General features: G+C 39.5%; 1 protein-coding gene and 1 long non-coding RNA gene across 5 annotated transcripts in view; one reads left to right on the forward strand and one right to left on the reverse strand.

Annotated features, from left to right (window-relative positions):
- Positions 1-408: 408 nt before the first annotated feature.
- Positions 409-25178, forward strand: part of LOC144037022 (growth factor receptor-bound protein 10-like) — a 54179-nt gene continuing 29409 nt past the window's right edge. Inside the window, exons 1-3 of one of the 4 annotated variants that reach the window (XM_077548132.1) lie at positions 409-677; positions 7152-7260; positions 20346-20439. In XM_077548132.1, the coding sequence (XP_077404258.1) occupies positions 7210-7260; positions 20346-20439 (145 nt within the window). In that variant the 5' untranslated portion in view covers positions 409-677; positions 7152-7209. Of the gene's footprint in view, positions 678-1939; positions 2066-7151; positions 7261-20345; positions 20440-25178 lie in introns of those variants that run through there. The other 3 variants (XM_077548131.1, XM_077548134.1, XM_077548133.1) reach the window with 3 other exon arrangements.
- LOC144037023 (uncharacterized) lies at positions 11067-19364 on the reverse strand. Its single transcript, XR_013288782.1, has 2 exons — positions 17846-19364; positions 11067-16592 (listed from the first exon to the last, which is right to left on the reverse strand). It is a non-coding gene; the product is annotated as an uncharacterized LOC144037023 (long non-coding RNA).

A 25178-nucleotide genomic window follows, 5' to 3' on the forward strand; every position in this document is an offset into this window, starting at 1 on the left:
CCACGTGACATGATTCTTTTTTACCCCTCTGTGTATGTGGACCTCCGGCGGCCTTGACAGAGACCACATCACATCTGGGCCGCTTATCTATTTCCCAACAAGGGTCCTGTGGATTTTTTTTTGATGCTGTCACGCTTCTTCTGTGTTTTGAAAACACAGCGCGGGCCCATGTGTTTGTGGACTGACCCATTTTGGTGGGAATGATCAAGCTGTTTCTGTCATTACGTAACTTTATGACACACGACCTATGAATGCAAACAAACAGAGCAGTGGGACGCTGCAGTCATCCGACCGAGCGTGGGGGGGGGTAATATTACTTCAAAGTGCACGGACTTTCCTGGAAGGCACTGTGCTTTAAAGTGGTCTTGTTTTTTTTTTCACTTCATGATATCATTGTTCTAAGATCACATATTCCATTATAGTTAGAAAATCATTAGCTTTGTAACCCGCTCTCAATGCAACATTATCTGCGAGCCAGCCTAGCACGTGTTCCCACACAGCTAGGGTGGAGGGTTCAGAAGACTTTTGATTGGCCCAGAGTGGAGTTCGTATGTGACCACTGTCTGATGGATGTCTGAAAGGGGAGGAGGTGTCGGGGATTATCTATCATAGTTACGTCTAAACAATTTTAGGCCTGCAGAAGATATGGTACTACATCAGTGGTGTACGTTTTATAGGTAAGAGCGTTAGAATGTTTAATGTTTTTTCTCTGGCTTGTGATGGTGACTTATAGTGTATGCACTAAAGCAGTGTAAACTAATATGGTGACATATTTCCTCCACTAGAAAATGAGATGTGTAATGCAATATTACGTCATAGACTGAAGGCTCAGCACGGGGCCTACTTGCTTACAGCATGAGCAGATTGTTATGCCAAAAAACACTGCTGCAACCATTATTGTGAAATGGTGTGGATGATTCAATATTGAAGCATAGAGGTTAATACAGCAAAAGTAACTAATGGGTAAATGTGTTTTTTTTTGTCAATTTTGTTTGTGAATAAAGTTTTAAACAGGTCAGCTGCAGACAATTTGACAAAGCGTGACATCGTTTTCCAGTGGATTTATTGTAGACTTATATTTGCAGAATACATCAACTGGCTGGGAATTCGTTTCCAACTGCATTTATATTTTGACATTTGAATATATATATATATATTTATTTTATTTTATTTTTTTGTGGGGGGGGGGGCGTTTTTCAAGATGATTTTGTTGCAAACCTGATTAAAATGGACTACCTGATTATTATTTTTTAGTCTGAGTGGAAGGTTTCCCTGGACCTAAAGTTTTTTTGTTTTTGTTTTTCTCCGCAGTTTTGCGGCAGCTATGGACCTCACAATACCAAAAGATGTTTACTCTTGAATGCTGAAAGCTTAATAAAGCTTTATTTAATATATTCAAATTCCATCTTGGTCTTTGTTGTCACTAGTAGGACAATTCATCACACTACAGTAGAATGATTGTGTGTCTACTGTCTAACTAGTACTGTAATGTTTGTCTACTAAAGGCCTATGACATTTCGGCGCACCGTGCAGTCTGAACAAACTGGGCACTACATGTATTGTGAGGCAAAACTGGGCACTAGTTTAGTTGACAATGACAAGACAACTAGTGCTACTAGTGCACCGGTTGACAACTAATGCTACTAGTACGACTGCAAAAATGCCTAACTCTCAGCATTCATACTGTAAAGTTTGTACGTTTGAGAGGGGACGAAAACGAGAGAGTGTAGCCTGGGAGGGCAGTTGACTTGACGTGCACGCGCGTTGCCCCGGCGCGTCAGCTGTTGGTGAGGTCAGTGCGCGTGCGCGGATATCTGAAGGCGTCGTTCACGCGTCCAAGGAGGAGAGCGCCTCAGGACGGGTGGGGGGGTGCTGGTGGGCAGGGCAGGAGGAAGGCGGACAAGGTGAAGAGTTTGTGTTTTCTGGGGGTGGGGAGGAGGACGAGGAGGAGGAGAAGGGGGGGCAAACCGTGCGGAGATCCATAGGAGGACATTTGAGGCTCGCCGGCTACTTCGACGCTCTTCCCGGACAACCGCCGCAACGCTTCACGACGCTTTCCTCAACCGTAAGAACTTCTTTACCGTATAGCAACTTAGCTAGGGCTCGGAATTCGTAACGTGGCGTTTAAAAAGGAACCAGGTGAAAAATGTTGCACGTTAGCAAGCGAAGAGATAGCTGCGTGTGGCTCGAACGACGTGGTTGTGATTAAAATGACACCGAGAATTGCATAATGGGGAGACACGTGTTGTGTTTACATTGTTTAGCTCAACCGAGATGAGCACAAGCTAGCTCGTTTGAGGGAGAATGCAGTCCCCAAAGATTCAAAACTTGACAAACAGCAACATATAAGTGCTCTAAGTTTACTTTTCTTTACATTTGTCTTTAATGGTGACATTGCACATTTAAAGCAACAATATGGAGTGTACAATATCGGCTGCTGTCAAAAAAAATAGTAAATGCATTGCACTGTATGTCTCTTATGGACTCGTTTTTTACATTAGAAACATTTAAAGCAAGTCACTAAATAAACACAAAGCATATTTGCCAGATTAATTTTCTACTTGTCTGTTTAGTTGAACACAAAGCTGTTTTCCTGTTGAATGAATGGCAACAGGTGAATATAAAAGTGATTTGTACCTTCTACCATCTGGTGGAAGCACATTTACTTGTTCTGCCTGTCACTATACATCACTGGCAGAGATTGATACACAAACATACATCGTTTGTAGTTTAAAAATATATTTTTTCAATAGGACTGGTATTATACACTCTGTAAGGCTTGTTATTGGCCCCTTTTCTAAGGTTCAAAGTGCACATGCATTTTCCGAAACTCAATGTCAAGTATATTATGTAATTAAACCATTGCTATAAGTATTAATAAATCATGCCAACCAAACATGTTCACCATATTTAAAGTCTGGATGCATTTGGAAAAATGTACATTTCAGGAAGTGACATTTTCAACGACATTTTTATTCAATTATAGTCCATTTAATATGATTTTCAACATTTGTGATGCAATGGTTAACCTACTTTGCAAGTTCACCTGAACTCGATTCAATAGCTCACGTCAACAGACTTGAGGGATGCCCTTGTATAGAAACTCTACACACACAATGTCTTTTGTAAGCATGCAATGTAGGCTAATCTCTGCACAATACTCACATAACCGCCTTCACATTGCATTACGGTATGTTTAAGATCAGGTGACATTAAGGCTTAACATGAGGCTCTGAAAGGCTGTCCACTTAAACTAGTGATTGTGCAGGTGCAGGCGGATGTCGCAACTATAGTGCAGTTATAGCTAAGGAGACCAATGCAAACATTACAGTGGCTCATACTACTTGTCTTTACTTGGATTAAGTGGCACAAAACACATGTGGATATGACTCAAATTGGGCATGAAATGTAACCTTATAGACCAAAGTTTTTACACCAGGTCAAAAATACTTAGCTGTACATGTACTGCTATCGTGAACAGCATTAAAATCTAGTAAGGTAGTAGTAGGCCTGTGGCCATCAAAATGAGGCGGAGGTTTTATTCCTAAAAAGTATACACTATACAGACTCTACAGTTTGTATTGTGTGCTTAAATATAGGGGATAAAAAAACTGTACTTAAATGCAATTTAGCAGTACTTAGCAAATGTACTGTACTTAAAAAGTTAAAGCCACAGTAAATCCACAATTTGAACATTGGGTGATTCTTTTACGTACCACTAGAGGGAGTCTGCATTGCATAAATGGTACGTGTAACACACTTTGAGAATCACTGTAATAAAGACAAACCAAGTAGACAAACTAGGTAGACTACTCAGGGTGTGCATCGCTCCAATAAAAAACGATTCGATGCATGGGGTGCAATACAATTAAAGAATGGTTCGGTTTGAAAGTGGAATGATTTGATTTGGTTAGATTGGATTAATTTGGATTGCAATTTGTTTTAATATGGTACAATTTATGGTTTGTGTATCATGCAATGAGTTGTAATTTTACATACAACGGCACTGTTATTGTATCATTTCATTCAAAGATATCAACGATTCGATGCGTGTCTCGATATATTTTAAAGTGGAACGGTTTGATTCGGTCGGATTCAATGCACTGGCATTGTTAAGATTAAAACCGATTTTCCCATTCAAGTGTTTTTTTTGTTATCGTATACCATTTGTTTTTTGCGTCATCCTGCTCAGAAATGAAACAACAGGTGAAACAATAACAACCTCTCTCGGCATACTTGATCTGGCAGCCACACGTGTGGCATTATTAAGTGCCCCCACGGCCCATTTAATTCTCAGGATCTCCCCCGTTCGGCCCAGTAAAGCTGAATTAGTCCCATTCTCTTCACAAGGAACCACAAATGTCAGCAAATGTCAAGCACTCTGAGCTTTGGCTTCACTTTCAAAGCCTATTAGCGGTGCGGCTTGCCCTTTTGGCCAGCCGCTTGATTGGTGTCAACAGACTCATAAGCCTTTGCAGCAACATGTGAGATATACAGTGCAGCCTTAAAGGTTGAATACAACCCTTTTGTTGAGTTCTGTTTGAAACGGTTTTCCCTCATAGGAGCTGATGGAAATGTGTTCCGTTGTCCTGTTCTGATACCTGCACAGGAAATGTTACATATAAACACTGTCAATCGTCATACAAGTGTCAAAAGAAAGAAGTAACTGGGGTACATTCAAACCTAAAAACAGTTATATGTGATGCACGTGAATCTATGAACTCTCTTGAACGCTCAACTGTCTGAGAAGTGTTATAAAACTCCGCCTCTCCTCAAACTATGTGGGAGCCGTTCAGCATTATGTCTGTTTTTTTTTTTAAACAACTGAAGATTGATACATTTGATTAAACCTGTTTTGTAGAAAATAAATAAATAAAATAATTAAATAGCTGTAATGCTTCTTTGCAGACGGAACTGGTCAGCCACAAAGATAAGTTTGTGGCTCTTGCACAATAATGCCAATTGCACTGTTTAGTCAGCTCATCCATTTTTTTTTAAATTGTATCAGTAGTAGCTCTTAGACTTTAGAAATAGAGTTTGGGAAGATGACATACTTTTGTTAAGTATTAAAGCTGCGTTAACGTTGTGTTGACGTTGACGTGCAAGCGGATTTCTCGTGGACATTCTACCCTTTTATCAATAGTGTTGACTTAAGCCATGTCGTCATCCAGGACGGTGATATTTCGTCCCGGTGCAAAGTACCATATCCTGATCAATAGTCATCTTTTCCATGTTAGCCTTTTCTGGAGTTAATCCATTCGATACCCACTTGGCTGAAGCCTCACGAGACCCATGCTTGCGTATTACGTTTTTTTTTTTTTTTTGGTTCTTGAAAAACGCAATCAGTTTCCAAATTGTTCAACAAAGTCTGCAATTATCAGTTGGCTATGAGCAAATGGCGTACACGCGTTCCCACTGAGCTGAGAGCGGCCTAAAGATAGCAGCAGAGCCCCAGTGGAAACAGTAATTGGTGGGGTGCACGAAGAGGCTGAGAAGGAGGAGGAGATATTGTTTGAAGCATCTGATATCCGTTATATAATGATATGTACAATGGAGACCCGCTGGGAGAGAGCAAGAAGCAGTGCCAAGCAAGCAAGTGAGAGGAGCTAGTGAGAGTTCAGTGCGTGCACACTCGCATACGCCGAATCTGCGGATGTCTGTTTCCTCCCAAAGATTTGTTGTGTTTGCTGGAGAGGTATCCGTTTTTACAACTTGAGCTTTCTTGAATTCAGAGAAAATCTTGTTCATGAGGTGGATGCTCTCAAAGTGTGCCAGGTTTCCATTAGTTTTGGACGTTAGATCGGACGTGTGGGAAGGGAATAGATTCCCCCAACTGCCATCACGGGGACATCAGTACAAAGGAGTATCAGGACCACACTGAGAAAAAAAAAAAAGTTGAATGGAGGCATAAATATGACGCGTCAATGTAAAAAAAAATAAAAAAAATAAAACAATAAATAAAGAAAATGCAACAATCCGAGTTCGGCAAGCCATGTCTCTTGGAAGAAATCTGTGTTACTGTTAACTGTGTAAATTTCTATCCTGGTTGAAAAATAATCCCACACTTTTTATTGCATAAAAACATTTTTTCTCGTTAATTCTCATTAAAGTAAAACGTAACTCTCATGAAAGTTTTTTTTGGAAAGTACCTTTTTTAAAATTGTTTTTATTTTTTTATTCCCATAAGTATAATGTTACTAGTATTTAATACATGTGAAATTCTTGTTACAACTTATTCCAATACATTTATTTTTATGCCCTATTGGTTTAAATGTTGATTTCATTTAATAAAATGCAATAACATTTCATTAGTTATTTATTTACTTTTGTTTCACATTGTTTTCTCAAACTTGTTATTTTCTACAATTTCTGTATGACTGGAATGGATTTATTGCATTTACATTATTTCCTATGGGAAATAGTGCTTTGGTTTTCACAGGATTTGGTTTTAGTCCGATTTTCTGGCATGGAGTAATCACGAGAACCAAGGTTCCACACATTTTGGGATTATTTTGTCTATCATATATTTTAATGACTTTATTTGGATCGTGTTGATGTTTTTCCATTTTCTGCTCGGCTTTAGTATTCGTTGACACACTAGAAATTCGGGCCAACTGCCATTAAAAAGTGTATGAACCCAAAAACCCAACACTGCTTCAGATGGCTAGTGCGTGCATGTGTGTACGTGTGTGCATATCATCTTTCCAAACACAACCTCTCACATACTCACAACTTGCGGGTGGGTCAAGGGGGTGATGGGGAAAGGAGGGGGAGGTTGGTTCTTATTTAGTCTTAAGCCCAGGGCATTGTTTAGAAACTGACTTGTGTGTGCGTCGCACACAATGGCTGTGTTTACTTTGGATTTGGTGTGCACATGTTCATCCATGCATGTGCCTTCACTTGCACATGCGGACTTTGTTTTCTCTTTGAGGGCGAGCGGGGTGTTGGGTATGGTTCCCGTCGTCTTTCTTTAAGCATATGCCAAACACACAGCACTCTGCTCAGTGTTGAGCACAAATCCCTCACCTGGAAAGACGGGGCTATTTTAAGAAGCCTTTTTCTCACATTATCTCTCAATGGATCGCTCCTTGTATTTTTCTGCTTCCTGTCTGTTTGATTTAAATTTAATGCAAATCTTGGCTTCTGTGCAGGGGTGCTGCTGACACTAGTGGGTGTCATTCCCTTCGAAGGGGCTGCTGAACCAACAGAATGGCCTTAGCGGGAGGCCCTGACTACTTCCTGTGTCACTCAAACTATCAGGTGAGTGTATCATGAGTTGAGTAGGAAACAACGAGAACAATAAATGTTTAGATCAATAGCTACTTTCACACTCGATTCCGGTAAATTGCCGCATCGGACACTAGAGGTGGGGTATAAGGTTCTACTGTAAATGGCATCACAGGATTGGCTTTTGTTGGAAGCCAAGGTGTATTGATGGATTGGAAAAAGGATGTCACTTTAATTTCATACACTGCTAAAAGGATAAATACTCCTTTAAAATGGAAGTCAACCCAAATAATTTATTTACACTAATATGTGCTATGTGCCACCACTAGTCTAAACACGGCATTCTGATTAATAATGTGTTTGCGGAATATGAGTCAAGCAGCAAAATCCACCCGTTTTTATCCATCTTAGGGGGCGGCCATTTTGCCTCTTGCTGTCGACTGAAAGTGAAATTGCAGTTTCTCGGGGCTCAGGTAACGAACGGGCAGTCACAGCTCAGCTTGTGAATGTCACATGACCAAATTGACAAAAGACATGGTAAACAAAACAAAAAATGGCCGCCCATTGACAAAAGGCACGACAAAGAAAACACAAAATGGCCGCCCCTCGCGATGGATAACAACTATTGGATTCTACTGATTTACTCATATTCAACAAACACAATATTAATCAGAATGTGGGGGTTTTGACTAGTGGGGGCACATACAACACAATTGTAAAGAAAAATTTGGGATGGATGGGTGGACTTCCTCTTTAAATCACAATTTCTGGGTTAACCCGATGCATGTGTGTTTATCTGTATCTGTGCCAGCGTGATTGGGAGAGTCCTCTTACTTACCAATGAGTTTTTCCCAACATATCAGACCCACTTCCAATGTCCAATTCCTGCAGAATGAGCCTTTTGTTTCTGGACTGCAGGATTTTCTCCACTTGAACCACCAGTAATGCAAAGAATTTCTCTAAGGAGCATGGCGAGCGTCTATAAATAGAGGGCACAACAACAATAACAAGCTTGCAGCTTTGTTATGCGACGGGCCCGAAAGCCCGCGTTTGTCGGTTTTGAAAGAGGTGGCTGAGCTTCTCACTATTTTTTTTCCCCTTTCATAAATGGAAGGTCACTGCTAACAGCTGAGCCTGTTTGAGGGGTCATTAAATGAGATTGGTTCGTGTTAGCTTCCAGGAAAGTTCCAGTTCTGCACCAGTAAGGCTGCAGTGAATAGTCAATTTAATCCCCGTCGAGAGTAACATTCCTCCAGCCTGCATCTAGTGGGGGGAAAAAAACAGCTTGGTAGTCTGAGGGAGAGAAGTGGGTCGCAACATTGCTATGTGTGTGTGTGTGTGTGTGTGTGTGTGTGCAGGTTTTATGTAAAGGCTGACATGACACAGCATGGCACACATTCATTCCACCCCATGGAGTCTCTGTGTAGGCTGTGACCGCACAGTTAGTGTGTATTGATAAGACAGTTTTTTTCCCTTCTTTTTTTATTTAATTTTTTTTTTTTTTTTTAAACATACTTACCTAACACTATAAAGAACATTACTGCAGGCTTGTTTTGGTAGTCTGGGCCGCATTCCAGGTGTGTCTTCCTCAAGGATAAGTGTCTTGTCTGTCATAGTGAGAACTTTGGATCGAGGCTTTGGAGGCGTCAATCAACTGCCGTCTTCGTGTGCAAACGCGCTCGTAAACGTGCACGCAAAACCACATCGCTCACACTGGAAGCTCGGCTGAGTTATGGCATGAGCAGGGTCCGAAGGGCGGAAAACAACGAAGGAACGAACGGACCCAGCACCACGTCGCCTCGCTCAAAAGTCTCCCCGAGCGCCAGCAGCGTCGAACATGTGTGATCTGTCCCAGAGCTCGGACTACAATTCCCTCTTTCTTCCCCTCCTCTGAGGTCAGAGGTTAGCGGCTGTGTGCGTTGGTCGCCCGGGCAACACTTTGCGCTCGGTCTTGTGGTTATGCTCCCAAGTAAGTACAGCAGTCGGTTTGCCGAGTGAAAGTAGAACTGATTAGATGTGTGTTGCAGTGGATGGACCTTTTGTCCTTTTAAGAGAGACTGGTTGTCGCATTACAATGGCGCCTTCAATTACAAGTTTCATTTGTTCCGTGACCAAGCTAGCAACTCAGTTTACTTGTACTGTATATCAAATTAGTTTTCCCCATTGAAATGAAATATCATTAACTGTTTGACTGCCAGACGTTTTCAGAAAAGGGATGCCGTGGGTGCCAGCCGATTTAAGCATTTTTGACTGATCTTTCAAGGTCCACAGAAAATTATGTGTTTGGACTATGGAAACACACATACTACCAAATGAAAGATTGGACTCTCATCTTTCATCAGAAAAAAAAGTTTGTTTCTACCTTATTCCGTTTTTCAGTAATCAACTATAGAAAATGGTTAGTTTCACCGCTGTTTTGGAAAAAAAACGTCTTTTAACGTCTTTGGCACTCCTCCATAGGATTTTACTAAACGTTATTTAACGTTTTTGGCAGTCAAAGAGTTAATACATTTTTGGGTGGCTTTTTAATGGAGAAAAATACCAGTGTATTGTAATACAGTATAAGCATATTAAAACATAATCAAAAGAGAATGTAAATGATTTACATATAATTAAGCCGAACGTTACACACACTCTTCAGTAATGTATTTGTGTGTTGACGTTGTGTGACTTAAAAGGGTGTGTCCTCGTGAGTGACGTCTCCAGCTCCAGTTGGCTGTTCAGCACGTTAGTTCAGTGTGAGCATCTTCATGTTCATTTTATATCTGTATCACTGTTGTTGGCGTCACTATTGTTCCGAGCTTTAATAACAAAAAATCGAATGAGATGTTGTTGTAGGGATTCACCAAATTGCGATGTTTTTGTCGTTGATCTTACGGTTTTCAGTTTATTTTGCAAGTCGTCCCATGTGCAGGTTTAGGATTTAAATTAGAATGCAAAACAACTTTTTATGTATCCATGGCCACATTCATGAAATGAATCAGTAGATTTGAAGGCGGTGAAAGTTTGTGCTCGTCCAAATGTCTTCCACGCCGTACGTGCACAATTGCACGGTTATATATTCAGTTAATTTCAATTTCAGAGGTCCTGATCTGGCTCTGATGGAGAGCGTTTGCTCAAGCCCGCCGACATCCTGCATCCAACAAGGCAGGCTAGTCAAGTTGCCTTCCTTGGAAAGCTTTTGGCTGCAGCTTCTCGGAGCTATAAATCGCACTTTGGGCATTTATAGATGTTTTCGAAGCATCCCACATGCACGCGTTTTTTGCGCGCACTCGCAGCTGGACATCTGGCCACGAGCAATTCCCGGGAACAATTCTCCTGCGTTATGCATTTCCACGAAAAGTAGAGAGGCATTTTTTTTTGTTGTTGTTTGGCCCTCTTCCCTCCCTTCACTCTTCAGCTTTCAAGGCTGGAGGTTGCGTCGAATTACCCAATGCATGAGGAACTTGACTATGAGTGATGGTTGAAGTGTGCTCAGAGAGTGATTGATCTGCCTGGAGTGAGTGTCAAATGTGGCGGTTTAAAGCAAGTGTGTGCGTGCATGCGTTTGTGCGTGACAGGCAGACCGAGAGAAAAAAGGTCAGGGGGTCACAAAGTCACAGTGCTCACAGGGTCAAAGTATCGCCTGTGTGTCACTCGGTGTTCCTCGAGAGCAGAGCAGAGGCGTGAACCCGCTGAAGAAGGTATATTAAAATCACCAACTGAGGGGTGTAGTTAATCCATAACTTTTTGCGTGTCCAATAAACCAACTGGTGAGATGAGAAATGAACAGAGTTTCCTGCGCAGGATAATTCTTAGAGGAGATCTCCTGTTACACCATTGAATCAAACTCCGACAGGTTTTGATCAACAATGCACACCCTCCTCTCGAAGGGCCAGCCTTTTATTACAATTCAGTCTCCAAGCAGAATATCTCTCCCTTCATGAATGAGCAAATGTGTTATACAGTTGAAGGACATGTCAAACAATAGAACTCTTGGTGCAGTTGCAGCTGTCTTCGTCTCTAGCCAAAATATGTATATTTTCAAGGCACTTTTCATATTCTTCTTCATAACAAAATCTCACTTTATCATTTGACCCAAAAGCACCAATGACCGTGACTAATGGAAAAGCAAAACAAGTTCTGTTCAAGACCACAATGTACGTGTACAAAATAAAACAAGAAATTCTGGACCAATCAGTGTATAGCAAAATCAAGGGCGAAAATATGTTTTCGTACAAAGTGATGAGAAGGAACTTTTCTAGACTAAATAATATGGTCCCAGCTTTAACCCAGAACATACGAGGTCAACATCATGTGCCCTGCTCAGGACACAAGACACTTTGACAAACTTAAAATGAAGAATTAAAATGTTCATGATCAGTAACAATAATCGATATATGAAAATAGGTATTAAAATGTTATAATATCCTTCAGTCCCCCTTTTGGGCTTACGTAAACACTAAGCCCAATAACTAAATATTTAAACATTTTACACAAAGATTCCAGCGGGATCTACATCGGATGTTGCAGCAGGCCGGGCTGAGGAAGTAACGGACTCCATCATCATGTAAGAAGACTTATTTCGTACGTCCTGTTTTTCAATTGCGGCAGAAATAATTTTCTCGCAAAGGGAACGAATACAGGGTATACAACAACATCCGCATATTGTTATTAGAGCCGTAAATACAGCAATTGATATCAAAATTGTGGAAATTAAGGTTTTGTAGCGGCCAAATACAGTCATCCAATTATCCCATAGCGAAGTGTCTATACCCGAGTGTTCATTCATCTTTCTATTAAGTGTCCGGAGTCCCTTAATTGCAATAGTTAAAGTACCATCCGGTGCGGTATTATTAGGAATGAAGGTACAACATTGATCTGCGAACATTGAGCAAACTCCCCCTTTTTCTGCCAATAGCATATCAAGTGCAATTCGGTTCTGAAAAGCCATCAAAGATGTGGCAGCCAATTGGCCATGTACAGCTTCAAATCCAGATTGAGTCCAATTTCCTAGTCTTTGTACATTGTAATGCACATAATTAATTCTGTCTACATTTTTGTTAATGGTACACCACCAACAAATTAGGGATTCAAATCCTGAAGTTATTTGATTAGTCAATTTGTATTCATTTGGCACACCTCTCGGCACTCCAATCGCATCAATGTAGGTGGGGACATTTTCCTGTTGCCAAGAAGATCGTTTAATTCTATGGAAAGGAGGAGAAGATTGTGGTTCCCAAGTGTCAATCATTTGTAAAAGGTTATCAACCGAGGTGGGAAAAAGTTGTACTGGCAGAAGAAGGGTGATGAGAGCACAATATCCTTTGCCATCCCAAGGCAACTTGTCAAATATCTGATTATGCCCACACCACCACCAAATGTCAGCCCTTGATTGCGGCTTGAATTTTTGACCCACATTTATTATTGTAGTGCAGTGTGAAATGTGATCTAGTTCTCCCAATTGTTCTCCGGTACCTGTCATTTTAATACATGAAAAATTACCATCTGCAATTTCCTTTGAAAATATTGGTTTAGTTGTCTGCAAATTCACTAGTGGATATATCTTATCCCATTGAGAGCATTTGGCATTTGGGGCAGTTTTATTCATAATTTCCATTATACATTGTTCCTCGATTTTAGCCGGGATTACTCTCAATAAAGGTCGTGGTCCCACACATACTACACACTCCTTACCAGAGGCGTGTGCTGCCTCGTGTGCTAGCAATAGCCAATTGTTGCTGCTTTTGGATACTCCTGTAGTAACCCTAAACCATTCAATTACACTATCAATCGGTACACTTACAGCTTTTATCCCATTCTCCATTGAGTATTTAGTCATTTTTGGTTGGTCTAGCTTACTCATAGTCTTATTTACACAGATTAGAATAGGAAAACGTGGGTCAACGCCGTGGGACCATGCCCATAACAGTAATCCAAAACAGGAGGTGTTGTATAGAGTTACATTAGCTGGTCGTATATTCCCGTCGGGAATGGAAAAGGTTAATTCGAGTTGACCTCCCATTTTACGCAGTGTTGTCCTTTTAGAAAAGAAAACAGCCTCCTTGCTTTTTCCCGGTGGCCAATATTGTCCACTTTGGGTGGTTATAAAAGTACCCCAATCTAGTTGCGCAACATTTCCTGTCAAATACCACCAATATTTCACCCATATTCCTCCCCTTGTCTCTTCCCATCCTCTAAATCCCTTTAATGACGTAATGGGAATTTTGACAGAGGTGTTTGTGTTTGGGGCAACTGTCACCGTGACTGAGTCATCATACGTTTTGGATATAACCCAGGGAATGTGTGGAGAGTTCATGTCTCGCTTAGCCCGAATTTTTGTGGCTGCGTTTACAGATGTGGTTAGGGGATCCCAAAAACACAAAATTGGCATAACAGTCAGTATAAGAAAGAGTGTCGTGATGCAGACGCAATTGAAGACGCATTGTCTCTTCGAAGTAGCCATCTTGTGATTTTTTCTTTTTTTTTTTTTTTTTTTTAAACAGTCATCACTTTCTTTATTTTCTTGTGTGGATGGTGCACTCAGGTTCCTTGAGCAGCATCAGCAGAAGGTTGAACAGAGCCTTTTTGTGAAGAGGGTCCTTCTGCCTCTCTCCAACTGCCAGGGGTGCAAAAATCGGTCACCGGGATTTTATCTTCCCAAGTTGTGACTCATTCTTTGTGGAATGCCCTGGAAAAAGGGACACATTCCTCCTGTTTCCATTCGAAAGACGTCCTCAGCGAAACTCAATCTTCATGTAGTAATTCCTCAGCTCGTTAGCTGACACTGGAAGCAGTTGAATGGCCTCTCGGCTGGCACATCTGGTCACTGGAACAGCTGGCTGGTCTCTCTGTTGATTCGTCAGATGGCAGGTGCAGTGGTTTCTCTGTTGATTCCCGGTGGTGGCTGGCTCCTGAAGGTGGGGGTTGAGTAGAAGGCGGACCTCCGGCTGGTCTAATAGGCAAGATGTGGAACCAGGTGCCCCGTGGACTGGACTAGATTGACCTTTTCATCACCTTATCTGGGTGCAAAATATTTTCATTTAGTCACTAATAAACATTTATTCGCATCCCTTCTTTTTGAAAGAGCATTTTGGTAGTGTTATTAGTTAGGGGTTAGTAAATGTTAGTAAAGTTCTGTAGGCCTCTCCTGTGGGAAAAAATTCTGTTTGTTGTGACATTTAATTAGGATCCAGCCTTTGGCTGACTTTAATGACCTGAGCACATTCTTAAATGCAAAAAATGAAAATCTTTAGCCAGTTCAAATCTGACGAGGCCAATTTTGTTTACAGAATGTAATAATTATTGGAATGTTTTATAATATTTATTGTTATAGATATAGCATGGATGTGCTTCCAGCCATTAAATAAATGCAACTTTCGTCAACAAATAAAATCAAAAAATAACATCTAACCCCAGGGCCCCAAGGGAAAAATAGAAATAGAAATGGAACATATTCACCTTATTTTCGCCGTCCCTGCCAAAACTTACTCCTTCTCCATGGTCAAGGAAATCCCCAATTGTCCTCCTGTAAAATTCATTCTCACGGACTATCTATAATTATCGCATTAAGACTAACTTTTAATTTTAAATTTATTTATTTAACATGGACTGTTTGTGTCCTTCGCGACGATATACCCAGACCAACCAATAATTCCCCCATCTGAAAAAAAAAAAAAAAAAAAAAAAATCGCTTTAGAGACTCTTTCAGACTAATATATAAAGTTTTGCAGTAAATAAATTTTGCTTGCTTTTTGTTTAGAAAGAGGGGAAAATTTTACATTTAACCAGCAAATTCGACAATGCGTCCCAAGCAACTATTTAAATTTCAAAAGAGAATTCGGGAAAACACTAGAAGACCAAACTTAAAAAAGTAAAATATAATAATTAAGATTGAAATAAATTGTATCTTATCTGTATTCATATTAGCTGTTTCAATTTCTGAAACCAGACGAAATTTACCTGTATTATCTTTTGTACTATAAAAATATTGTAGCTTATGCCAATGAATTTTACAAAGAATCTCAGTTTTCAGCCAATTCATCAATTATTATTAATACATAAAGTTGCCCTTAGTTTTAATGTTACCATTAAGCTTGCTAGTCCCCCTTTTTGATGTTTGTCCAAAAAGCTGACTGTTTCAAAATAGACAGAGATAAACAAATCAGATCAAATCAAAATAGACATCAAACGTTTTTAAAATGTAATAAATCTGTGTGTATATAGTGTTGTCAATCAGTTCATTATATTTACGAAATGTTTTACTGTAGATGTTATCACCTTATATCTGTCAAAAATAGAGTGCAGTGTAAACAGTCAGTATCACATCATATGGCCTGGTATCACTAATTCAAGGAAAGCATTGTTTGTGGGGTTGAGTCACCATCGTAGTGGACAGTTCTGGACGCAGGAATGCTTTAAGGACGCTTGTGCAGAGCATATGGAGCAGTTTTTCATAGGACAGTTCGTGCGGAGCATTGTGTGCATTGGGCAGTGGAGCAGTTTTTCTTTTATCACATTTGTATATGATGGCACAGTCATTGTTGCAACAGGTGGCGCCAGGAACCTCCCCTCTCCATCAGGTATTGGCAGGATGTTTTGTGATGATGGCTGCATCACGCCCCTCTGATGGTGGTGGCAGTTGCAGTTTCTTTGTGGGTGGGGGTTTTTAAAGAGGTCTGTGTCCCGCCAGTTGACTTTGTTCCGAAATAATGACCCTTGACCAATAATCCTCACTCGACTGAAAACATTAAAATCTGCCCCAACAGTATTTAGGTTATAACATGTCAGTAAATATTAAAACCAAAACTTCCTTTATTAAAAAAATTTAATAAAAAATAAAAAAATAATAAAAAATAATAATAATTAAAACAATGAAAGTTTACAATTTAAAATAATTGCTAATTATATGTCAAAAATTGTTATGGTTTACAATATTTAATTTAATATGTTTTGCATACCTTCATAAATAATACTTAGGATAAAATAGGACAGATATACTCTAACAATTTACAAATATAGTTAATTAATAAGTGTGTAGTTTTCAATTAATGTTTTCTCAATGGAGGCCGCAGCCCGTAAAGTCAGCCTTTGGTCAAACGTCAAAGCAGGAATGATTTTTAATTACATAGCACCTCAAATTATGTCAAAAATGTGTTTCTTCCAGATAGCTTCCCCAGTCTGTTTGTAATGAGACTTCAAATGTCGAATTCAAAGGTTAAATATATTCAGGAGAGATTAAAATTACTTTCTATTTATAAACGTCGGAGAAAAAATAAATAAAAAACTCCTTTTAAATTATAATTAACACATTACTTCATCCCCAGGACCGGAACATGGCACTTTGGTGCGACCCCAATTGTCCTTAATGGGTGTGTCTCCTGATTCTGAAAAGATATTTAAAATTTATTAAACAATGTTCTCGCGCACAAACAAAATCATAAGGGAAAAAACAATCATCTATATAAGAATTATTCCACATTAATTGCCATCCAAGTTATTTGTTTTTAGTTATTATTATTATTATTAAAATAAGAGTAGAGACTAAACTATTTAATCTAAAACAATCACACAATTAACATTACCTTTTATAAAAACATTTTATTTGACCTCATTACAAAGATTGATGGCTGTTGGCATTTTTTAACCCGAGAAAGGGAATGAGTCATAGCAACTACAATCAGTCAAAGCCACCCATGCTCTACAAGCATAAGACATGCATCTAAATTTTATAATATCTTAAAACTATACCTCTCTATGTTATTTGTGTATTAATATTCGTTCGTTTTATAGCAAACATAATTTTTAAATATGACGTATTTGCACTCTTGAAGCCAGTTTAAGTATTCAACATTAGTGCTTAAGAAATTTATGTAAGGGGCTTATAAAATCAGTTACGGCAACAATTTATATAATGTCGTTCAATTATTTAACGCAGACAATTACGGGTTTTAGCGTTAGAAGTTTTATTAGTAATTTTACCGTCTAATTAATTTATCCCGTTTAGCGCTTATTAAACGGCTTAATTTGTTTTATTACATAAATTTGTATTATACAGTTATTTTATTTGCAAAGCAACATTTCAGTATTCATCATTTTTTCAATACACTTTTCTTAAAGATACGTCCGGGACTCTCCTCTATATAAAATTACATACACTCATAACATTATTAACGGGCGGTCGCCGTGTACGCACATTCAAAGTTAAATTGCCGTCATTAAAACCATCGAACAAATGCCATATCTTATTAGAATAAACTAACCTTTTTCACAATATAATCAAGTCCCGTCGTTCAATATTAATTACATTTTAAGTCATTATTTAAACGGTATGATTAATCCGGAAGCTTTAATTCCGACTAGCGGAAGTCATATCAGGTCAAATCATTTAGTCTTATATCATTATTTAGTTATATAAATGGTTATAACTTCACAAAAATACCTAAAGCTAGTATTCTAGCATTATTCATTATTTTGTCAACAAGCTTTCGATCATTTCTGGCTTTTCTTCCACTCGAAGAAATTACAGATGTGTGTTGCACCAGCTCATCTAGTTCGTGACGTTTTTTCACACATGCAAGTTCAACGCTCTTCATCAAAGAGATTAGACACACTGCAGATTGTAATGGCGGAAAATAACCTTTTCTACAGCCGTCTTGCATCCAGTCGCAAAGTTCTTTTTTTGTTTCTCGTTTAGCCTTTGTAGGTAAAATCCCTATAGCCACAGCGCATGCGTTCCCAATTTGTTTATCCAGCGTCATCCCATCTAAACTCAACGGAATCCCATTCGGGTCAAACCACTGTGTTTTGAGTTCAAATAGAGTGTCCATGTTTCGTCTTAATTATTAACTCAGGTATTTTATAGCTTATTGATTTGTATTATATTATATTATATTGTAAATTATCATAGTTCAGTTGTATTATTATTTAAATGAAGTGACGTCTCACTTATAACAGAATTAATCAACTGTTCTCGTCGCGGTCCCTTTAAGATTTTACCGTAACGTTAGAGTTTCTTCACCGATCAGACGGCATACACACAACGGACAGACAAGACATGTCGTTTTGTACGACATATCAACACATAAATATCCGGATGTCAACTGCGCTACCCCAGCTTCAACAGTTTCTTTGTCTTTGAATTTTAATCACGAATATTCAATAGACCTATTGGCTTGATCTAAAGCGTCGTATCAAATATGCTTTAGTCAGCCCGACTTCCACGAGTTGAGTCAATACATCTTATCTCTTATATCTTGTCTAAAAATGTCAATATCCAATTATTCATAGACCTATCGATTAATCTTAAAACGGCGTACTAAATCCGTTTTATGTCAATCTGACTTCCTATAAGTTGAGTCCTTTGTCCCTAGAAAATGAAGCAGTCGATCCTCCCGCAGCTTTAATCGGCAACACTTATTCAAGGATCTTTGTATCTAATTACCCAAGAATCTATTACTCATAAAAACAAAGTGTTTGTCTCTCCCGCGCATCAGGCAGGGATCAAGACAAAGATGCTTTTTGAGCCGACTTCTCTCAACTTAAATATGTATGGACGTAAAACCAATGCCCACACATCTAACGCTGGTAAAAGAATAATGCTTCTCCAGCTGACTTACTCTCATATACACAGACTTCAAATCAATTATCTACGTATCTATCGTCTGTAAAAACAAAATTGTAAAGACAAAAATGTTTCCCAGACTGACTTACTCTCAACTTCATCTTATATCTCTTATCTCATATACATAGACTTCAAATCAATTATCTACGTATCTATCGTCTGTAAAAACAAATTTGTAAAGACAAAATGTTTCCCAGACTGACTTACTCTCAACTTCATATATCTCTTATCTCATATACATAGACTTCAAATCAATTATCTACGTATCTATCGTCTGTAAAAACAAATTTGTAAAGACAAAATGTTTCCCAGACTGACTTACTAGCGATCGCTATTCAATTCAATGTGCACCACAAATATGTATACTTAAAATACCGTAGGAAATTCCACAATTATTGACTCCATACAACCAAACAACTTAAACTTCTACCTCTGCTCACACAAATCTCACCCTTGATTTGGCTATCTTACAAGAACGCATGGCGGCCGGAGCGCTCCTAGACAGAAAGAATTCCTCAAACGTGGATAAGATCTCCACTTACCTCAATTAATATGGCGCCAGGAATTCAAACCGTCCGCGAACGCAACAACCGTCAAACGCCTTGCCGTCGGAGGGTCACCAACTGAAGAAGGTATATTAAAATCACCAACTGAGGGGTGTAGTTAATCCATAACTTTTTGCGTGTCCAATAAACCAACTGGTGAGATGAGAAATGAACAGAGTTTCCTGCGCAGGATAATTCTTAGAGGAGATCTCCTGTTACACCATTGAATCAAACTCCGACAGGTTTTGATCAACAATGCACACCCTCCTCTCGAAGGGCCAGCCTTTTATTACAATTCAGTCTCCAAGCAGAATATCTCTCCCTTCATGAATGAGCAAATGTGTTATACAGTTGAAGGACATGTCAAACAATAGAACTCTTGGTGCAGTTGCAGCTGTCTTCGTCTCTAGCCAAAATATGTATATTTTCAAGGCACTTTTCATATTCTTCTTCATAACAAAATCTCACTTTATCATTTGACCCAAAAGCACCAATGACCGTGACTAATGGAAAAGCAAAACAAGTTCTGTTCAAGACCACAATGTACGTGTACAAAATAAAACAAGAAATTCTGGACCAATCAGTGTATAGCAAAATCAAGGGCGAAAATATGTTTTCGTACAAAGTGATGAGAAGGAACTTTTCTAGACTAAATAATATGGTCCCAGCTTTAACCCAGAACATACGAGGTCAACATCATGTGCCCTGCTCAGGACACAAGACACTTTGACAAACTTAAAATGAAGAATTAAAATGTTCATGATCAGTAACAATAATCGATATATGAAAATAGGTATTAAAATGTTATAATATCCTTCACCGCCTATTGTCTCGAGCACTGTGAAAATAACCCACTGCGTTTTGCTTCACTTAAATATCTGACATCCAACACCAACTGCATGGCCTTTTGTGACACGCTCAGTTCAAAAACATCTTTCTTTTTTGTTCTGCCTGTTTTGTTTATTTGGCAGGAGGGCATGGACCGCAGTTCCTCTCGCAGGCCCGAGGAGCTGATTGTTCCAGGCTTTCAGCGCTCGGCCCATCCAAACTTACCACATCACCATGGTAACTCTCCTGTCCTGTCTATTGAAGAAATTAAATTACACAGCAAATTGTCCATCGCTGACATCGTGCTATAGATGATGGATGACATGTTTCACCTTCTGACAATTGCCCCTTCCATTTCCTCCATATGTTAATTCGTGGAATCTTTTTTGCTGCCAAACCTTCTTGGTCACAAAAGTTCTCCCCACCTTCCTGCAGCCCCTTTGTCTATCTTCGTCTTCATCTCGGACATTGTCTTCCTTCATCATTGCAAGCTCTGCTGTCCAGATGTAGAGCTTTTAGACAAATATTAAATTCTATCTCCCTCGCTCACCATTTTTTCCCCCCTAACTGATGACCTCTTGAACACGTTCACACACATGGTAAAATCTGCTGCCGGCGCCACGTTCTCAGAAATCCCTTCAGTCATCGTGGAAATGCCTGGAATCTGAGGAGACGTTGTAAATCGTACGCCTGCCGACCTCTTCCCTCCAATTCGCCGATTTGTGCTCGTCATGCTTGTGCAAGAGTGTTGTAAACATGGCCCAGAGAGAGGACTGTGACTAGGATCGGAGTGTTTTTATACTGTAGGCCTGTAGGTCAGATCATCTGAGGGGACATGTTGGAGAAAGTAGGACAGAGGTCAGGGGGACAAAGGTGCTAATAACCAAAGTAGTTTCATAATGAAAGGCAGAAAATGTCTTCCACAATTAAAATACAAACTAATAGATCTCATGCTGTAATCAATTCAGGGATGTGATTTTTCCGCTAATTCGCGGAATTCCGCTTTTTTTATCTCCCCCCCCAAAAAAAAATTTCAGTTTTTTTTTAAATTTTTTTAAATTTTTTTAATTTTTTATTTTTTTTAGTAGTTCATTGTGTATGCACATGACTCCGACAGATAACATCTTCTGCTATAACAAAGACATTTGTGGTATGTTCTAATATGAGTTACTTTTTTATTTGGTCATGATACAATTATTTGTTCATGAAATTTGAACTCTTCAACATTATTTATGTGTTAACTTAGTAATCACATTAGTTAGATATGATGATATTCTCAGTGATAGTTTTTAAAAGCAAAGGCAGTCCAATGTTTTTGAATGTGACTGATTTTGAGTTGACTAAAACTGCCATTTTATATGGGATAGTTTAATATACATTGAAAATTTATGCTGTTGTTTTGTCTATTTCTTTGTCATGTGAGTGCATTGAAAGTACTTAAAAACACGGAAAACCCATGAGCTCCGGGGGGCCGGCGGCCCCCAGACCCCCGGCTAAATTTTCAGATAATTTCACTTTGGTCAAATCACATCCCTGTCAATTATAGTGTGCCTGTTATTAAAATAGATGCATCTCTTATCCCATCAGGAGAAAAAAAGGTGGTACAGTACCTCCCACCTATTCACAAATTAAGCTATTCAAATTTGTTTCCAAATATCTTATCCAAGCAATCTCTTAGGAAAACTATAAGTAGTTTGCATTTGCATTATCAAATCAGCTTGCTCATTCGGCTGTATAATGTAACTTTGCCTTAGGCTGTGCTGTCTTTCATAAGCGAGGTCTTTTTTTGTTCAATGCAGTTCATCTTTAATTGATAGAATATGAAGTTTCTTCTTAGAATAGACAGAGTTCAGAAAGGAAATACTCTTTTTGGTAGTTTACTAAGATAACGGAGTCATCAAGCCACTGTTTTGTTTTGATGTAAACAAATTAAGTATGACTAACATCTCACAATTCCACTGTATGGTGCGTTTTTGGCCATGGCGGCAAAGGGGTTTTTGGAGGCCCATTCAGATTTTTATGGGTTGCATCAGATGGAACGCATGAGCCATTCAGTCTTATCTTGCGCAAGTTAGCTGAGGTCAAAGCTCACATTGGTGCTTCTCTGACTTCTGAGTTTGCCCATCAATGATTGCAGGGTGTCTCTGCCAGGGACAGAGAGCACTCATTCACTGTATCCTGGGATCTCACTGGAATGTCCTGGCCGCGCTTGCACAGGAGCTTTTATAGCCAGATGCCGGCCAGACGGAGGCTGCAGTTCCTGAACATCTACGAAAGAAGGGGAGAGAAAGCCTTTGTATGCTATATGTTCCATGGCTGAAATCAAAAGTGTAGTGTGGGCCAAGCCAGCAATATGAGGAGGTAGATGAATGGCGATGATACTATCATTATCCTACTATAGCATCTGGCCCATCAGGCCATATCGCAATTGTGATGTTGCAACTGAAGCAGCTGTCAGCCCCGTTTTATTTTATTTTTAAGTACCAAAGGTTTTTAAATTTCACTTAGAGATTGTCCTGCTAGCGCCAGTGAAAGACGTAGAGCCCTCCGATGCAGTCACTATTTCAAACAGTTGAGCTGCTCGCTGCCATTTGTTTTTCACATGAAAACAAAATCAGCTTCTGTTGGCATTGTGACTTAACTCGCATGCCTGCAAAAGTGAACTTGCCTTGCGTGTAAAATTGTCAGCAGGGGATAACAACACAACCATCCATCCCGAGCTTTACATAATAGCCATCCCTTACTATCCTAATCAGCCCTTCACCTCATAACCCGTGTCCCACTCTTGAACATCACATGACCTTGTGTCCTCTACTTCCCCTCGGCGTTTGTCATGCATACCTCTTTGTGATCCGAGCTGAGCTGACGCCCTGCTGTTCTGAGTACAGAGCGGATTTTTGCCCCCCCCCCCCCCCCCCAACCCTCACTCTTCAGGCGCAATCGGACTGCAGATGTTGTACATTTTTGATTCTGCTGTATAATTACATGCACATCAGCACTGCATATTGTACACCGTGTCCTCGGCTGCCCTCTGTGTATGTGCACAAGTGTGTTGGTGTTCTACTTTGTTGTGAGCGCTCGGTACACTCGGGCTCCTGAGCGCGCCCAGATTGCTGTAATTTTTTCCACCAATAGGAATGTCAGGAATTCTGTGCGGTGTTGGTTTGGGACACCCATCGGTCAAAAGGGCCTCGGACATTAAAAACGTATTGGTGCCTTCATGTAGGCTTTTAGTCTGGTCCTAACATAGAACTGGCATTATTAGAGCGGTTTCTGTTTGTCTGCTCCACTCCAAGAGTATTGGAACAGTGATTCAAATTCCTTTATTGATTTTTTTTCCTGACTTTGATGGCAAAAGGTGAATATGAGAGAAGATATGAACATTTCAGTTTATGTTTAACTCTTTGACTGCCAAAAACGTTAAATAACGTTTAGTAAAATCCTATGGAGGAGTGCCAAAGACGTTTAAAGACGTTTTTTTTTAAAACAGAGGTGAAACTAACCATTTTCTATTGTTGATTACTGAAAAACGGAATAAGGTAGAAACAAACTTTTTTTTTCTGATGAAAGATGAGAGTCCAATCTTTCATTTGGTAGTATGTGTGTTTCCATAGTCCAAACACATAATTTTCTGTGGACCTTGAAAGATCAGTCAAAAATGCTTAAATCGGCTGGCACCCACGGCATCCCTTTTCTGAAAACGTCTGGCAATCAAAGAGTTAAAAGGTATGTTTTGTATCTGGATTTAATGCGCGAAATATTTATTTGAATAAACCCATTTTTTATGTTTGGCTTGGTTGATTTGACTGTGGGTGAAGGAGTCACATAGTTGTAGTAGTCACAAGGTTGTGATGTTGGATGAGACACTTCTCCTTCACAGACCCCAAAGCAAATTGCTTTCATAGTTTCACACAAATGTGCTGCTAAAAATGTGGATGCGATAAAAGCAGTTATATTCGGACTAGGAATAAACAGTATAATTTTTTTGGTCTCTTCACTTTAACAGGTGATGATTTGGGTAAACGTTTTAGTGTCAGTTGCAATGTCTGAGGGTTGTACATATTTTGTGATAAACAATGACGCAGTAATCAAGCAAATCTTTATCATACATGAGCATTTGTGGGTGAAATGCTAATGAATTGTTGGTTATTTATAAGTCTTTTTTCCTCTCCTTTTGCATTTGCTTCTTGGACAGGCTAAAATGATATCACAGGTTCTCCGTTGCCCTGCCGTAGGTTCTGCACCTCTGATTTGAAAGACTTTATATTTCAAGAGTGAATGCCACAAGGTGTGGAATTAGGACACAAACGCAGACAAGACACGGGGAAGCAGGGAGTCTATATCTCTTTGACTGCCAGACGTTTTCAGAAAAGGGATGCCGTGGGTGCCAGCCGATTTAAGCATTTTGACTGATCTTTCAAGGTCCACAGAAAATGATGTGTTTGGACTATGGAAACACACATACTACCAAATGAAAGATTGGACTCTCATCTTTCATCAGAAAAAAGTTTGTTTCTACCTTATTCCGTTTTTCAGTAATCAACAATAGAAAATGGTTAGTTTCACCTCTGTTTTGAAACAAATGTCTTTTAACGTCTTTGGCACTCCTCCCTAGGATTTTACTAAACGTTATTTAACGTTTTTGGCAGTCAAAGAGATATACAAAAATACGATTCAGATGGTCTCGAAGAAAACACTTGACGGATAAACATTGACTGAGAAACTTCGATTGTGCAGGGCTGGATGCATGGAAGCGACCTCGAACACAGAAGAACAGCTTACATGGAAGAAAAGGGATAGGAAATCTCGACATGCTGAGAGAAAACCTCGGCTAAAGAACCTCGTGCCACGTACTGACAAAAGTGTCGGTCAGAAATTTCAGCTCTAGGCCAAGGCACAATTCTAGATGACAAAATAAGATATCATAGCACAATAACCCCATGATCCAATCCAAACCACAGTCATTATAGTGACTG

This window comes from Vanacampus margaritifer, chromosome 17 (genome assembly GCF_051991255.1).
Source record: "Vanacampus margaritifer isolate UIUO_Vmar chromosome 17, RoL_Vmar_1.0, whole genome shotgun sequence".
NCBI classification, from domain to species: domain Eukaryota; kingdom Metazoa; phylum Chordata; class Actinopteri; order Syngnathiformes; family Syngnathidae; genus Vanacampus; species Vanacampus margaritifer.